The 16,830-nt window shown below is 40.0% G+C and overlaps 1 protein-coding gene across 7 annotated transcripts in view; it reads left to right on the forward strand.

The window, feature by feature from the left end:
* Nucleotides 1-16,830, forward strand: part of DCDC2C (doublecortin domain containing 2C) — a 41,251-nt gene that overhangs the window by 4,125 nt on the left and 20,296 nt on the right. For 4 of the 7 annotated variants that reach the window (XR_015948870.1, XM_088665693.1, XM_035109896.3 and 1 more), the window contains 6 exons: nucleotides 699-775; nucleotides 4,710-4,841; nucleotides 5,842-5,979; nucleotides 8,698-8,746; nucleotides 14,871-15,027; nucleotides 15,647-15,747. Coding sequence is in view for 6 of the 7 variants with exons in the window: in XM_088665693.1 (XP_088521819.1) it covers nucleotides 699-775; nucleotides 4,710-4,841; nucleotides 5,842-5,979; nucleotides 8,698-8,746; nucleotides 14,871-15,027; nucleotides 15,647-15,747 (654 nt within the window). In the remaining variant the exon portion in view is untranslated. The remainder of the gene's footprint in view (nucleotides 1-698; nucleotides 776-4,709; nucleotides 4,842-5,841; nucleotides 5,980-8,697; nucleotides 8,747-14,870; nucleotides 15,028-15,646; nucleotides 15,748-16,830) is intronic. The other 3 variants (XM_035109895.3, XM_060272473.2, XM_088665692.1) reach the window with 1 other exon arrangement.

The following is a 16,830-nucleotide window of genomic DNA, read 5'->3' on the forward strand; positions in this document are numbered from 1 at the left end:
ACTAATGCATTTTTCTTGATGGTAAAATTTCCTTACCGCCCACCAGTGCTGCAGTAACATGTGGTGTAGAAGCCCCTACTGCCCACCTGGAATCCTGAAACGTCCACTAGTGGGCGGTTAGGGACCAGGTTGACTAACCCTGGTTTAGACTAACCATGATTTGTTCAAGTTTATGCAAAACTGCAAACAGTGGGTAGTTTAAAAGTGGAAGCAAAGAAAAGAACCCCTACTCCCTTTTGATGCTGTTGTTTGCCCATAGGGATACAGTACCTGTAAGTTTGGCCATGGAGTAAATAGATAGCTGTTTTAGGGAGATTTTAATCAGGAAGACAGCATTGGGGTGGAAAGGCTAATCTCTCTCCTCCCACATACCTGCGGTCCCAATCCAGATAGTTCACATGCATGGAACATCTCTTTTGCCTTGAAGGGAAGGAACTTCCCCATTCTTCCTGATAGTGACTCTCCTGCTGTGCCAAACAGCAACTTCAGAGGTTGCTGAAAAGGCAGTGGTTGCGACAGCGTGTTAGGAAGTGCAAATCATATATAAATTGGGACATTAGGATTCTGGTAGATTTCTCCAACTTCTGAGCAAGTGTAGCAGCTTAAATTATATCATTTTCTTCATACTGCCCGCTTTAATTATTATATTTTATAAACATGTTGCATTATACAATTTGTGAGTTTCACTGTTTTTGCAGATTCGACCCGTGGTCCACAGTAATATAAAAGTACCTTCCAAATGGCAATCAAGCTATAATAAGCCACTAAATATTAGGTAAGTATATGGTTATTGTTGTTGTTGGTTTAAAAAAGTACATATATTATTAACAAATCCTCAGATGTTATCAATGTTCTTCTGAAATAAAAATAAACTATAAAGATGGCTAGAGTGTTTGACTAGGATCTGTGTTCAAATCCTTAGTTAGGCATGAAGTTAACCAGGTGACCTTTGTATTGCCTGTGTCTGAAACATCACTGCCAGGCATGTCCAAAGTCTGCTTCAGGGGCCTAATCCGGCCCACTGGTTGGTTTAATCTGGTCCCCGTGGCAGTTTATTTCCTGGGGTAAAATCCTAAAAAAATCCTTAAAAAACCTCAACAACTTTGGTCGCCCTTCACTTCATCAAATCTGGCCGTCTTTGAAAAAAGTTTGGACCTCACCACGTGGCATAAACCATGGCTCGCCATGCACAAAGACTGGGGACAAATAAATAACAACCCCCAGCTTAATGTTACCTATGAACAGGTGCAGGTGGGCCATCTAGATGTTCCTGAGCAATTTGCATCACCCTTGGCTGTTGACCATGTGCACTGGTCTTATGGGAGTTGTAGTTCAGTAACATCCGAGGGCCAGAAGTTTCCCACACTTGCCTCAGAACAAGGGCTGCAAACGGGCATGACAGTCTTTGCTCCCTTTGTGTGCTAGTGGGAAGGAGCAAAACTATTGGGCACATTCATGGTAAATGATTAACTGTGGTTTACCATGGTATGTACACAGGGCTGCTACCTCTCAGCCTAGCCTATGTCATAGGATTGCTGTGGACAGTGCTTTTTTTCTAGAAACCTAACTCACTATAGATGTTATGATGCTATTCTTTGTAACAACAAGAGTGCCCCTTGGAAAAAAAGCAGCACTGGTTGTGGGGAGAGAATCATGTATCCCGTCCTGAGCTCCTTGGAGAACGGGTGGGATAAAAATACACGGAATAAATTACAGAACTTAAGTTTGTCTCCATGTGAGAGAAGTGTTGCAGAGCAAGCTGTTGTCTTTAGTTCTTTTGTACGACAAGGGAAGTAAGCAGAGTACCAAGCTTGCACAGTGTTTCAGCATTCACAGCAACTTGTATTTGAACAATTTGTATTGCTTATCTGGATTGACGAAGATCACGTAAAGACGATCCAATTCTCACTTTTTCAGACTTCTGAGATGTAAAGAAAAAGGGCAGGGATGGGTGTGTTTAAAAGTACTTGAAAATGGGTTGGGATATCCTTAACCAGAAGGACTAACAAACTTCTTTAGACTATTCATATTTATTATTGGCACAATATATTTGTACTGTAAATGAAATTCATTTTAATGCAGGGTTCATGGTTTCTATCTATGCCCCGAAAATTCCACTAGATGGCCCCAAATATCCTCTGACAGCAGCCTCTGTGGCTTTTAGAATTTTGTTTTAAATATAAGCAGCCAAATATAAATATTTGACTTGAGAGTTAATCTGAAATCAAGCTGGATTTGAGTTTGCTGGTGTCTCTGGTAACGTAATAGATGGTGGTTCATATTATGGATGGATGTTCTGAATTATTTTGTTAATACTACTGCTACAAGTCTGTCATTGCCTTTTGCTTGAACAATAAACCTATTTGATTTGAGACCAGAATTGGAGGTTTGTACATTGCAATTTTGGGTACAGCTATACTATGGATGATATTTAAATATTTATAAGATAAAAATGCACTTGTAACCACACACACAATAACAGTTCTTGTAATGTGAAGTAAATATCTGTTGAGGTCCTGTTACTTTTGACGTTTGGGAACTTGTATTCAACTAAGTCGCTACCTTTACCATTACTCAAGAGTAGACTCATTGAAATTAATGAACTTAAGTCTGTGCACACATTAGTGACTTAAAATACAGCGAGGTTGCTTTCTCTGCGTGTGTTTCAAGTTCGGTTTGCCTGTTGCTGTGCACATAAGCATGGCTTGATGTGTATTGAAGCCACGTGAGTGGATGATGTCTTCACCTTATGGAATTGCCTGTTTCCCCGCACAGTTTCCACCCCTGGAAATTCGTAAGGAAAGGAAAGCTCAAATGCACAGACCCAGGTTTCAATGTGACCATGTTCAAGTTGCCTTGAAGGTGGCTTGGGAGAAAGAGCACCAATACGCAGTTTTTCCACTAGAAACTACAGGATAATTCTGGGCAAATTTATGTGTACACGGATTCAAAAATGAGTGGTGGTGGCACAATAGTACCAGAGTAAAACCATCATGTCCATTAACTTCAGTGGATTGAGTAAATAGGATAAAATGGGAGAGGCAGGGGCATTTATGCTGCCTTAATTTCTTTAAAGGAAAAGGTGGAATATAATTGCAATAAATTATTAGCTTAGAAAATCGTGCAGTACTGTTCTTTGGTGTAATAGGGAAGCATCGTTGGAATGAAGCAGAGATCTATAATATCAAATCCTCAAATATACTGCTAACTAGCCGGATTGTGATCTTTGCTGCCCCAGAGTGAACCTTCTCATTTTCTGTCTTATCTCTCTGCAGCCTTTAGGCCAGGGGGTAACAAGTTAGAAGAAAATATGAAACACTCTATTAGAAGCCAAATTAGCCAGCTAAATGGTTAGCAGCATCTTAAAAGCTTGAGCTCTGCAGCTCTCTTAGTTTCCATCAAGAAAAGGCAGTTTATGCATAAAAAGATTTGGGGAGCAGGGTCAGATGTAATGGGAATACTGTAGACCCGGAAGAACACCTCTGAGCCAGTCTCTCACCCCAAAAGTAATGAACCATAGCACTTGACAGACTTAAAGAAGAGCTTCATCCGGTGACTGTGTCTGAAAAGATACAATTAAAAATCAGGCAGCATCTAGCACAACATGTTACAATTGCTACAACAGCATATAATTAAGTGGTCCACCAAGACCCTCAGCAGTGAAGTGATCTGTGGGGGAAAGTTTGAGAACCACTGCCATAATGTACTGTAGTTTTATTGATACACTCTGTGATGCTAAAGCAGGATATGTGAAAGCAGGTTGGGGTCAAGTATACAGAGCTGGATCTTTAGCACTGCTTATACTATTGTAGTCATAGTTAACCCAGCCTTATATATCAGATGTGTTGTTTAGCTTTTCATATGAGAGAGTAGAACCGCTACTCCTTTTGTTGTTGCCCTTTTGTAGTAACATGCTTTAAGGAAATTAACAGCAGTGTTAAGAAAAATCCTTTCAGCAAATCTTGTTGCTGTATTGTGTGTGTTGGCTCTTCGTTTGATTACACTATTACTGTAGGAGAAATGATGCTGCACTACACAGACACACTAAGCAGGGGAAAATAGAGGAGTGGAGACTTGGAATAGCCATTCTCCAAAAATATATAGGTACTTCAACTGACGTAGTGTCTGTCTGTGATTTATCCAAACTTTTGCTTCTTTTCAAAGCTTTTGCAGCCCAGTTCCTAATCATGTTTACTCAGAAGTAAGTCCCATTGATTTCATTTATACTTAACTTCCAGGTCAGTATACTTAAGATTACAGCTTTAGTCTCAAAGTGGTTCCATGGATCTTTGCAGGTAGAGGAAGAGCCATTTTCTAATGCGAGCTTCACTGAAGAAATCAATTGATTCTATTATCTCTTTAAAAGGATTGTGGTTTATTTCCTCTGGGAATTGTTGAGGACATCTTTTGTCGGTATAGGAGAAAGTAATTGAATTTTCAAAGGCTGTATCTTCCTTGGGTTCTCCAACTGAACGTATTTCACTTTTCTTTCCCCTATCATGTCAGATGGAAGTGGGTGAAAATATACAATACTATCTGATGAGTTAAAATGTTTTGTCGGAGAGGTTGAGATTTGAAGTTTGTCTCTGAAGTGTAACTAGCTGGATTCCTAATGAAACATATTCTTATCAAAGTAATTTTCTAAATACAATATTTTTTCCCAGATGTTTCCTTACTTAAAATAGCTTGTTCATATGTCTTTTTGATAGTGTTTTCACAAACGGAGACATGTTGATACCGCCTGTGAAAATTCTCCTCCCCAAGTTCACGCTGAAAAGTTGGAATGGTGTCCTTGGATTGATAAATGAAAAAGTATCTTCACGCTCTGGGGGTATCCATAGGTAAGCAGTGCTTAATGTGGCTATGTACACAACTTCTGAAGACAGTGGTGGGAGTACACCAGATGCAGAGTAGATGGGATTGTATACACAGCCTTAGATTACCTTAAAAGCAGCTGGGTCACATTTATAGTGGCTACTAGCTATTGAAGCAAGACAGCAAGTATCTGAATGCCAACTCCTGAGGAGCAACAGCAAGAGAGAGAGATTGCCCACATGCCCTACTTGTGGGCTTTCTATAGTTGTTTGGTTGGCCAGCATTGTGTCTGCACTGGGCCAGTGTAATAATAATAATAATAATAATAATAATAATAATAATAATAATAATAATAATAATATATTATTATTTATACCCTGCCCATCTGGCTAGGTTCCCCGAGCCACTCTGGGCGGCTTCCAACAAAATATTAAAATACAGGTGTAGTCTTCACTCACGAGTGTAGCCAAGATTTTTGTTGGCGGGGGGGGGGGGGGCAAGCCTTTTGTTAGGCAGATGGCCTTCTCGGTAGTGGCGCCCTCCCATCAGATGTCAAGGAAATAAACAACTACCTGACTTTTAGAAGACATCTGAAGGCAGCCCTGTTTTGGAAAGTTTTAATGTTTCCAAATGTTTGATGTTTTATTCTGCTTTTAATCTGTTGGAAGCCTACCAGAGTGGCTGGGGAAACCCAGCTGGATGGGCAGGGTATAAATAAATAATAAATAAATATTATTATTATTATTAGGGAGGGCAGGCCTCTTGTTTGGGGGGGCATAACCTCAGTTATGTATTTTTATTTATTTGTATTGATATAGGAGGGAAAGCTGCCTTTCCCTGCCTCCCCCTTGGCTACGCCTTTGTGGTCTTTGAATATTGCTTTGGAAAAATGGAACTAATTTTCTTGGTTTTTCCAAAATTATAATGAAACAAACTGCTAGTGGAGCTGATAATTATGCACACTGGAGGGACTGTATTCTTTGATAGGTATAAGATACTTACTTTTTCAATATGCATTTCTTACAGACTGTTTACATTAAATGGCCAGTCTGTACATGGGTCTGATGAGCTAGAACATAACCATTTTTACGTTGCATGCGGCAAAGAAAAATTTCAGCCTTTGCCATACTGGCAGCACTCTAGAGTTCAAGAAGATATCCGGCGGTGAGCACAGTATTAATGATTTAACTTAATTGATGTTACATTGCTGGGATATTAAGAACTGACTTTATACCTCCCGTCAACCCTCCCCCCAACCCCCCCCCTTTTGCTGGGGTTAGTACAGTGGTACCTCAGGTTAAGTACTTAATTGGTTCTGGAAGTCCGTACTTAACCTGAAGCGTACTTAACCTGAAGCGAACTTTCCCATTAAAAGTAAAAGAAAGTGGATTAATCCATTCCAGACGGGCCCGCAGAGTACTTAAATTGAAAGTACTTCCTCTGACAGGACGCAGGAAGGGAGCTGGATGTGTTGAAAGCATAGCACAACTCTTGTGTTCACTGCTCTGGCCTGGCCTCTCTGAGTGAACTTGCTTGAAGAACATAGGATTCAAAGAACGGTTGGCAGGGGGACCCCAAGGGTCGTCGAGTCCAACCCGCTGCAGTGCAGTAATCTCAACTAAAGCATCCATAACAGATGGCCATTCAACCTCTGCTTAGGAAAGTACCAGCTAAGTCAGGCACCCCCAAACTCGGCCCTCCAGATGTTTTGGGACTACACTTCCCCTCATCCCTGACAACTGGTCCTGTTAGCTAGGGATGGTGGGAGTTGTAGTCCCAAAACAGCTGGAGGGCTGAGTGTGGGGATGCCTGACCTAAGTCAACAGAAATGTGCAAGAGATTTGTGGGCTTGTTTCAACCTGGCCAGCATCCTTTGCAGGCACACTGAAGGCATGTTCTGGAAGCCTCTATGCCATAGTGTCTATAGTGTTGCGCCCTGCAGAGCCAGAGGGCTGACAGGAGTTCGGATTTCACAGAAGAACCAAGGAAAATGTCTAAAATGCCAGTGCGGCCACTTCTAGTGCTTTTATTGAAGAGCACCTGTGGGACGGACTCCACAGCAAGTGATGGACTGTCCGCACCCAAGCTAAGATGCACACATTCATTATACAATGGAATAGCATTTGTCACACGGGAGCACAGGTGGTAAATGTCCAAACATTGTCAATGTTTCTCCTCTCTGTGCCCAACCTCCCAGGCCCACAGATAAGGGTATCATCCAACCAGGCCAATTAGTGGAGATCAAAGCAAGCTGTGTATGAGCTCCATGCTACAGCTTACTACCAATTAAGGATGGGGTCGTCTTGAGTACCAACATGGCTTAAGCAGAGCATCTGGAACAGTCCACCTTTGGTTCAGCACATCTAGCTGGCCCCTAGTGTGATCTCTTCTTTGTTTTTTTTGCCCCTGAGCAACTGTTATCCAGCCATATTGACTTGGATTAGATCAGATGGCCAAATATTTTTCCATTGTCTTTATTCCATCCCCCAAACCCTTATTTATTCCACCAGTAATGTTTGTTATCTCACCACAGTTGACTTTCTGTGTCTGAAGCTGGTTTCGAAGCGATTAGATGTCCTTGCATGATATGTCAATAACTCTCCCACAACGCTGGGAGAGTTTCCTTGGTCTGTGGTTCAGGTTTTGTTTCCACCTTTCATACTGATCCAATTAGGCGTGTGTAAAATAAAACAGATATTCTTAGTGTTTGTTCCCCAACCTAAATGCCTTCATCTCTTTGTTTATGAGGTTATGGTTGAGGGCAGCTAGTTTTCAGGAAATACTTGTCATATAGAGCTTTCGTTAATGTATTTCCATTTGCTCTGATTCAGCTCAAGAGCTAAATCCCGAAGGTCCATTCCTGAAGGTCAGTCAGACCATCTTGTTAGAATGCTTTTTTCCCTTTTTTGCCCCAGTCACTCTCTATCTATCTATCAGATTCCTTTAGCTGAGAGACAACAGGTGACTGACTTCTTGGAGCTCTGCCCACACTTTTATTAAGCCTCCTTAATGCGAGATGAGCACGCAACCCCAGAGTCGGTCACGACTGGACCTAATGGTCAGGGGTCCCTTTACCTTTACCTTTATCTTGATATAGGCCTTGACTTAGATCCTTCTTTGTAAAAGTTATTCACATTCTCTCACTCTCTACTTAAATAATGGTTACCCAGTTTTTTTTGTTCTCTGACTTATGCCCAGTGTGTTTTTGTTTTGTTCCTTGTTTGTTTTGTTTTTTGTGGGTGCAACTTTTGTGCATAAGCTCTGAACTTTGTAGAAAGCTACAAAGGGGCCGAGTTGCACAGTTATGCTAACTGCAGCCTTACTATTTTCAGCCATGCTTATGAATGGAAAGGCATGATTATATTTGAGAATTTTAGGATATATATTTGTAGGAATAAGGGGAAGCAGTACCGGAATATAGTATTTAACGAACCTGAGAGAGAGATGAGTGGAAGTCTATTAGGAGAGGAGGAGATATAGGGGAATAAATAAAGGGGATTATAGCTGGAATGTATTTTGAGTATTATGATTATTATATTTTTAGGTTTGAATGAGTATTTGAATGTAGGATTTTCGTTTTTGTTTTTACTTGTAATTTTTTAGGTTTACGAGTATTATTATTTAAGTTTGATTTAAGTTGGATGTTGTATGAGATTAATTTTTATGTTATATTTTCATTATTATTATTATTTCATTATATATGATTTTGTATGTTATTATTTCTATATTATTTATATTATTGTTTCATGAGTGTGTGTGTGTTTATGTGAATGTATTTTAATTTGAATTCCAATAAAGTTTATTAAAATTAAAAAAACAAAAAGAACATTGACCTTTACTTATAAATATTCACGTTAAGTAAATTACACTTTATATTTTTAGGTATTATTCTAACACACCTCGACCTCTAGAAATGCCCCCTTCGAAAAAGGTAAGATTATTTATAATGGCTTTTAAACATTCTGATTGCAATCCAGTTAGATCTGGATAATGCTCTCCTCTCCTCACATTTAAAAATGCTGCATCAACAGCTGTTCACTGTCGAACGGACAAATTTCAGGTGAATTCAAGTTGGGCAAATCCAAATGGATTTCAATCCCTGGCACAACTTCAAGGATTTGCAAGGCTCTGCAGTCTACATGGAGTTCTGCTTGGACAATGTATGTGAAATACGATACTGTAGTTGGGATCCAATGAACTGCACGGCACAGTCTGTGCTGTGAAGGAGATATTGTCTCCTGGCTCCCTGGCCACAGTGCCAACTGCGTTAATTACAGAGGTAGCTTTGAACAGCAGATTGTGATATGGCAGAGATCTCATCTTCAAAGGGGTGTGTGTGTGTGTATGTGGAATCAAAAATCCTAGGGCATGCTTAAACTGTTAAGTGTGGTTAAAGTACCGTACTTTTCTGTGTATAAGACTATGTTTTTTTACTTTTAAATAATGTTCAAAATCTGGGCTCGTCTTATACATGGATAGTATCTTCCCCCCATTTTCTTAAATTGGAGTCCCTCAAAAAAGGGGGTGTCTTATACATGGGGCGTCTTATAGACTGAAAAATATGGTAGCTCTTTGAATCCTATCCATTGCCGTCGTCATAGCTGCCAAGTTTTCCCTTTTCTCGCGAGGAAGCCTATTCAGCATAAGGGAAAATCCCTGTAAAAAAGGGATAACTTGGCAGCTATGGCCGTCGTTGTTTAGTCGTTTAGTCATGTTCGACTCTTTGTGACCCCATGGACCAGAGCATTAGCAATGTCTAATATGTGTGCAACCGTTCAAGTGCACATCACCGCAACCCGGAAGTGGCCGGAAAAGGGACAGGGGCAGAGCGGCCAGAAAAGGGACACTGGCGTGTGAGTGGGGGGTCTGTCTCCCCCCACCTTGTTGTTTCATTTCCCTTGTAATGTGTGATTTGCAATATGTTTATCACAGTCTGTTTCCCTGCAAAATTTCTTTGTAAAACAATAATACTTTATTTCAAAATTGTCTCCTTTTAATAGCTAATACGCAAATAAGAAGGAAAAACATCTCTTAAAAAATACCTTCAATTGTGTTCGAACACTATAGTCTTGTTCTTTATATTATTATAGGCTTTGGGCCATTCCCCCCCCCCATGTGGGTGAATCTTATAGTTATCAGAATTACCTGAGTTTGGAATTATCTGTAATAAGAAGAAGTAAAACATGAAGAAGAAATGTTTTTAATGTGAGATGGCAAACAGTAAAAAGAAGCAACTTTCATTAAAGAATGTGGCTTGCCTAAAGCCACCAAGTTTCGGGTTGAACTGAGTTTGCACGAGGTATTTTTTTCTGAGTCCTAATCATGCCTAGCCACTAGACTATGGGGTTTCCAACTTTTTGGACCAGCAAGCACATTCTGAGTTTTGAGAGAGTGCTGTGGGCTCCAGTCACAAAATATATGTCACAAAAAGGGGGCTCTTGGAGGCAGGGTGTCACACAAAATTAGAGAGGGGGCAGTCATGGTAAAGCTTTGCCCTACCGTAATTGCATTTCTATACCAGAAGAGGCTTAACCTGTTGAATTTCTGCCTGCCTGTACAGCTGTTAAGGGAAATCTGCTTTTCTCCAATGCCAAAGTCCAGACTGCCCCTTAAATGGGAGGAAGCCCCGTAAAACCCAAACTTACTTCTGAGTAGACCTGGATACCATTGGACTGTAACTTAACTGTGCAGTGAATACTTAAGGAGTGCCTGGTCTTTAGCTTCTGTGTAGCAGGAGGCATGCCTAAAGCTCTCTGCAAAGTTAATCACATTTGCCTTTTGTGGAGATTCGTATTGCCTGGCGTTCAAAAGCCTCACTTTTAAAGTGCCTTCAGAGTGATGAGGGTATTTGGCTCTAGTGATGTCATAAAGGCACTAGCCAGCGATCAACCCTTAGCAGTCAATCATACACCTGTATAATTGCCATTAGTCTTCTATTTGGGATATGTTTTCACAGCCACCAAAACAAAAACACCCACCTCATTCTGAAAATGCTATGACTAAACAGTCTGTAGTTGCAATCCTGTATCCACATACCTTGGAACAAGCCCTGCTAAACTCAGTGGAGCTTATTTACAAATAATAATAATAATAATAATAATAATAATAATAATAATAATAAAATTATTTTTATTTATACCCCGCCCTCTCCAGTCAAAACCGGGCTCAGGGCGGCTAACACCAATAAAATTACAATAAGACATAAAAGAAAAGAAAACAATTAATTAAAATACAGATTAAAATACAATATTAAAATTTAAAATTCTGACTTGATATATACCGGTAGGTTTGCTTGGTTGATTGGGTCAGACTTGCATGTGAAACCTTATTTGTCCTATAAAAGACATCCTTATCAAGATAGGTTTTTATTGACTGAAAGGAAGGCCAGTTGTAGGTCTTCTCACCCAATATTTGCTTGTTTTCACATTTTATTTTCACATTTGTACAGTATACTGCTTTTCACCAAAAAGCAACATTTAACGAAAATAGTAACATAATGTAGCAATATAACACTTTGTGTTGTCCATCATTTTCTTGGAAAGGAAGTAAAGAATTACAACTTGTTTGCTTGTTTATATGTTCAGATATATAGCCCTCTTATCATATGGGCTTAAGATGGATAGTAACATATTAGGCTTTAAAAGTTATGTATCAGTAATTAAATTCGGAGCAGCAGTGAGGAACTTCTGGCCTGCAGGCCTAATCCAGCCAGCCGCATCCTTCAATCTGCTCTGCCAGGCCTGTCCCAGAGCCTCACCCACCTATTAATCATCCCATGTGATTTTATGGCTTTTTTTGTTGTTTTATGGCTTTTACCATTAGTCAGCTTGCCATGACTAATGGATCATTTGGTGCATCTACCATGTTTTAATCATTAGATTGAAAACAAGCCCCTAAAGTGCTGGCAAAGTAATAATGTTATCTCTGATCTTAGCACTAAGCACCCCAGCACAGCACTAAGATAAGAGAGATAAGCACTAGAATGAGAGTGGAGGGAAATAGTGCATGGGGGGGGGGGATTCCTCTGGCAGAGGGATCTTTGTAGCCACCAGGAGACATGTGCTATAGTGGGGAGAGACCTGCAAATGCGCTCTCTGTGTGTGCATTTTTCTTTTTTCAAGGTTTCATTTTGTTTCACCCTGCTCACCTTTGGAATGTGGCCCACATTGTCACAGATCGTGAAAATGATAGAGATCTTCATCAGTTTTTTTGCCATGGATAAAGCAGGCTGTAGCTCATGCTGCAGAATATGTCGGTCGTAGTTCATGCCACAATAAATGTGTTAAGGTTGTGTGTGTGTGTGTTTAATGCAAAAGAGCTCTTACAAGTAAATTTATCTTCTGTCTTGGAAGTTGAGTCATGAGAAGAATTTCCAAACTATGTAATAAAGATGGTGGTGATTTATATTGGGTATCAGGGGGCCCTTTAATTTTCTCTCTCCGCATGGTGTGATGTATTATGTGCTACAGCACTGATACAACTGTACCCTCCCTCATGCCAGTGCAGGTAGCCAAGCCTAGGCAAATCCCAGGCATATGTAAGAGACAGATATCATTCAGCTCACAGGCAGTGAATCTGTTATAGACTCACTCTGCGACTCCATGCTTAGGATTGTAATGCATAAAGTGGTATTGGGCTCTCATGCATTCGTCTAATTGTATGCCTGTGAGGTTGGGAAGAGGGTAACTTAAATGCAGCCCATTGTCTTTGCGAATTGAAATCTAATTTGTTTACCTGCTTATTTCAGTTTTGTAATAGGTATTAGCGTCATGAAACTAGTGGAAGAGTAATAAAACTGTAGTTTAAAAAAAACGCTTTAGGAAACAGCAACAGGGAATAATTTGTTTACATGCCTTCTGATGCTGCAAAATATCCCTGTTGATATTAAAACCTGTAATAAAAATGCAAATTGTGGTGCTTGCATATATTTTAACACTTTTGTTGATTTATTGAATGCATACATTTTTACATTAAATCAGGCACCCCCAAACTCGGTGGTGGCACCTGCCCTGTGGAACAGATGTCAAAAAGGAAAACAACTACCAGACTTTTAGAAAACCTCTGAAGGCAGCCCTGTTCAGGGAGGCTTTTAATGTTTAATAGATTACCGTGTTCTATTTTTCTGTTGGAAGCCGCCCAGTGTGGCTGGGGAGGCCCAGCCAGATGGGCGGGGTATAAATAATAAATTATTATTATTATTATTATTATTATTATTATTATTATTATTATTATTATACTATAAACTGCGGCCCTCCAGATGTTTTGGCCTACAACTCCCATGATCCCTAGCTAACAGGACCAGTGGTCGGGGAAGATGGGAATTGTAGTCCAAAACATCTGGAGTGCCAAAGTTTGGGGATGCCTGCATTAAATACTAGACCTAATTTGAACACTTGCCTGCCTCTCTCAGTATATGTGTGTGTTTGTTTGTACAAAAACACATATACATACATAACATAAGTACTAAAGAGAAACTGTAGCAGGTGAAAAAAATAACATTAGGAGAAGTCTCCGTTTCAGTTAGTTGGGGAAGAGAGCTATATCATATCATAGGAACTTAACCAATAAAACCCAGCAGTTTAATGCATTATGCCAGATACGTAAAGTCCAGAGAATAATGTTTGCTTCTGAGCTGATATTTCAGATTACTGGTAGTAATTCCAGGGACAGGGCTGTATCTCAAAATAAATGTGAAACATTCCCTTTCATCAGTCAAGATCATGAAGAGGCTGTGCTAGAGTTCAAATGTTAGCCAGTCTTCCATTTTAATAAATCCTCAGATTAAATGTGTGGTGTATGATGAAGTATGTAGGCTCCCACTCAAATGATGAGATTCACTTGGGAAAACAGCCAAATGTCTTCTGATTCGCCTTCTACTTTGTTATGGCTAGAGAGAGAGATTGGTTTTCAGAATAGGCTGGCACTTCCTTCATGTAGGCTTGCTGAATACCCCTTTCACTTGGCCGTTGAAAAGCTACTTTTCTTTGCTATCTCATACAACTTTGGTATCTCGTACAACCTTTGTGTACTTTTTGATGTTTTGAATTGTTTATGTCTACTTTTGTTATGTTTGTCATTATGCATTTGTTAAATGTGTTGTAAGCCGCCTTGAGCATGGATAGGCAGCATACAAAAAAAAAGGTTTATTGACTGATTGATAATTTTAAAATGTACAGTACAGTACTGAGATTATTGCAGTAGGTATGTATAACAACTGTGCTTTGTCTGAAGCAGTGTTAGAAACTGAGATATGAAAGCTAGGAGCTAAATGGCACCTTAAATCTAGGTTATGGGCATAACAACGGAATGTCTGTTTTTTTAAAAAATAACAAGAATACAAACCTGAAAAGGAATGAACTGCAGCTAAAATCTCATATTCATTTTTCACATGGTGTAGTCCTCATCTGAAGACTGCACAAAAAAACAAAGTCATTCTTCCCTTGCCTCCCTCCCTAATATTCTTAAGAGGGTCTCTTCTCCGGTCTTCAGAGAGAGGCTAGAAGTGGGGAGGCAGAAAAAGGTCCTCCTTTCCTTTTTAACCTGAAATCTTAGGCACAGTACTGTGTCCAGAGCTCAGAAAACTGCTTGCGCTAATGAAATTCCTTGCCGCAAAACGCGCCTAGAACAATGGGAGTTTCAAACACTGAAGTACAATGTCTCCTTCAGCTGCAAAGCTATGAATTTTCACCTAGCAGCTTCCAGATTAGTCCATTGTGTCCCATAAAATGTTAGTTTATAAAAGAAAGAAAAACGGAACCAAGCAACTCAAGAAGGACTTATGCTCAGTAGGTTCCAGGATCTATGCAATGTTGCTGGAAGCTGAGTACCTATTGAATCAAGCCCCCGACCCAAAAGGAAAACAGAGTGTTGGGGAAAGGGCATTTGCCTTCCGGAATAGCTCATATAACCAGAGGCAGCATGAGATACTTTGCTGCCCATGAATACTGAACTGTATTAGTTTCTGAATCTTTTAACAATGTTGTTAGAGTAGTCGTTTGCTGCAGATCTAAAGGAATAGGTGTTCTTTGGATGTTTATTGAGTGTGTTTCCTTCAGCCTCCTTCCACAGAACGATCAAAACGGGCAGCCGGCATGCAGCCTGCCACACCACCATCAAAACGAGGAGCAGGAGATAGGTCTTCAGTTTATTATGCACAACCCAAGAAGGCAAGTCGTGACGCTGAGGCTTATAAGCAACTGACATCTGATGATGGTAACACAAAATATTGTATCTGGTACCTAAGACTCCATAGTTAAATGCAGGCAGATTCGGTATTGATGTCCTGGTTTACATATTAATGTGTATCTTTCCCCAATTGTAAAATGTACATAGTCACTTGAGCCAAAATACTTGTATTCAGTGTAACATGTGCACCAGAGAGAAACTAAGCCTTAAAAAAAAAAGCTTATTAAGAAGGAGTTGCAAACCAATGCATATTTGCAGACATTGCTGGTCTTTTTCAATGTTCTTAATGTTTTTAAATTTACAATTACAGCATAATTTCCATATTCTTTTACTAGATAAAAGCTCAATATTTAGTAACCGTTAATGTCTCTGTTATTTATAACATGACTCTTGCAACTTCGTACCGTATCATCTTCTGCCTCCTTTTTATTATTACTTAATACAGAAATAAAACATTTCAAAATGATGAAATTTATCAGACTGCAGTTGTTCGAAAATATTTATTGTATACAAACATTGCCCTTAAAGAAGTAATTGCTTTTTAGCTATGCCTAAATATTGTTATAATTTATTTATGCTGGTAGTTTTCACACTGTGGGGTAGATAGTGATTAATACAGATATATTTTAATCCTGTTTATTTTCAGGACGCGGGGTCTATAAAGCTCGTACACCCCCACAAGAAATTAAAGAGGCTCAGCAAATACAAGAAGATAACAATGTGCAAGTGGAAATACCTGTTGACCAGGTAGATTTAAAGTACATGTCTTCTTTCTGAATGAATTGATTATAACACACACCCCTCTCTTCCATCTGCCTGTGCATGGAAACAAATATTGGGCATGCTTGATTGGCCACAATCCAGCAAATTTCAGTGCATTTAAATCCCATTGACTAGGATGGATGCAGTCTGCCCTGTGTAAGGGCAGAAAGCAGTTCTGCATACACAAAAGGATGGTGACTGCAATTTTACCTTCTGGCTGCTTCCCCATCTACCATGTTGAATTCATCTCTCAGGGGTCCTCCAGCACCTAGTGTTGGGTCTTGGGTAGAGCACGGGGCTGCAGTAGGAAAGAGGAAGAATAGAATAGGCCTGGTAATATGCAGAAGTGCCCTTTACATTTCAGCTATTAGATTTCAGCTGTTAATTTCAATGGAAATCTTACGTGCATACTTAAAGCTTATTGCAATTGGTGGGACAGAATTGCTCAAATTTGGCTAGATTGTAGTTCTGGATATTTGAATGTGTGTTTTTGTTTTCTGCCAAAAGTAGACCATTATTTCCTGTTCTGTTAAACCATTTGTTTTCAGTCTTTCCAGATTCTGGATGCACCTTTAGCCCCAACCTGAAATGTTGGGCGAAGTTTTAATTTTAAAATAAAGAAATGTTTCTGTCCCTTTTTTCTCTTTCTGTATTTCCCCCTTCACTCACTGTCTTTCTCGGAACAGATCTGCACTGTGGATATACTGGTTTTAAAGTCAGTGAGGGATGTGGGTGGCACTGTGGTCTAAACCACTGAGCCTCTTGGGCTTGCTGATCAGAAGGTTGGCAGTTCGAATCCGCACAACGGGGTGAATTCCCGTTGCTCTGTCCCAGCTTCTGCCAAGCAGTTCAAACATACCAGTACAAGTAGATAAATAGGTACTGCTGCAGCAGGAAGGTAGATGGTGTTTCCATGAGCTCTTGTTTCCTTCACGGTGCCCCACTGCGCCGGAATGACCTGGAAAGTTGTCTGTGGACAAACGCCGGCTCCCTCGGCCTGAAAAGTGAGATGAACACTGCATCCCATAGTCGCCTTTGTACTTAACCGTCCAGGGGTCCTTTACCTTT

This window comes from Zootoca vivipara, chromosome 3, assembly GCF_965207765.1.
Source record: "Zootoca vivipara chromosome 3, rZooViv2.hap1.1, whole genome shotgun sequence".
In the NCBI taxonomy this organism is placed as follows: domain Eukaryota; kingdom Metazoa; phylum Chordata; class Lepidosauria; order Squamata; family Lacertidae; genus Zootoca; species Zootoca vivipara.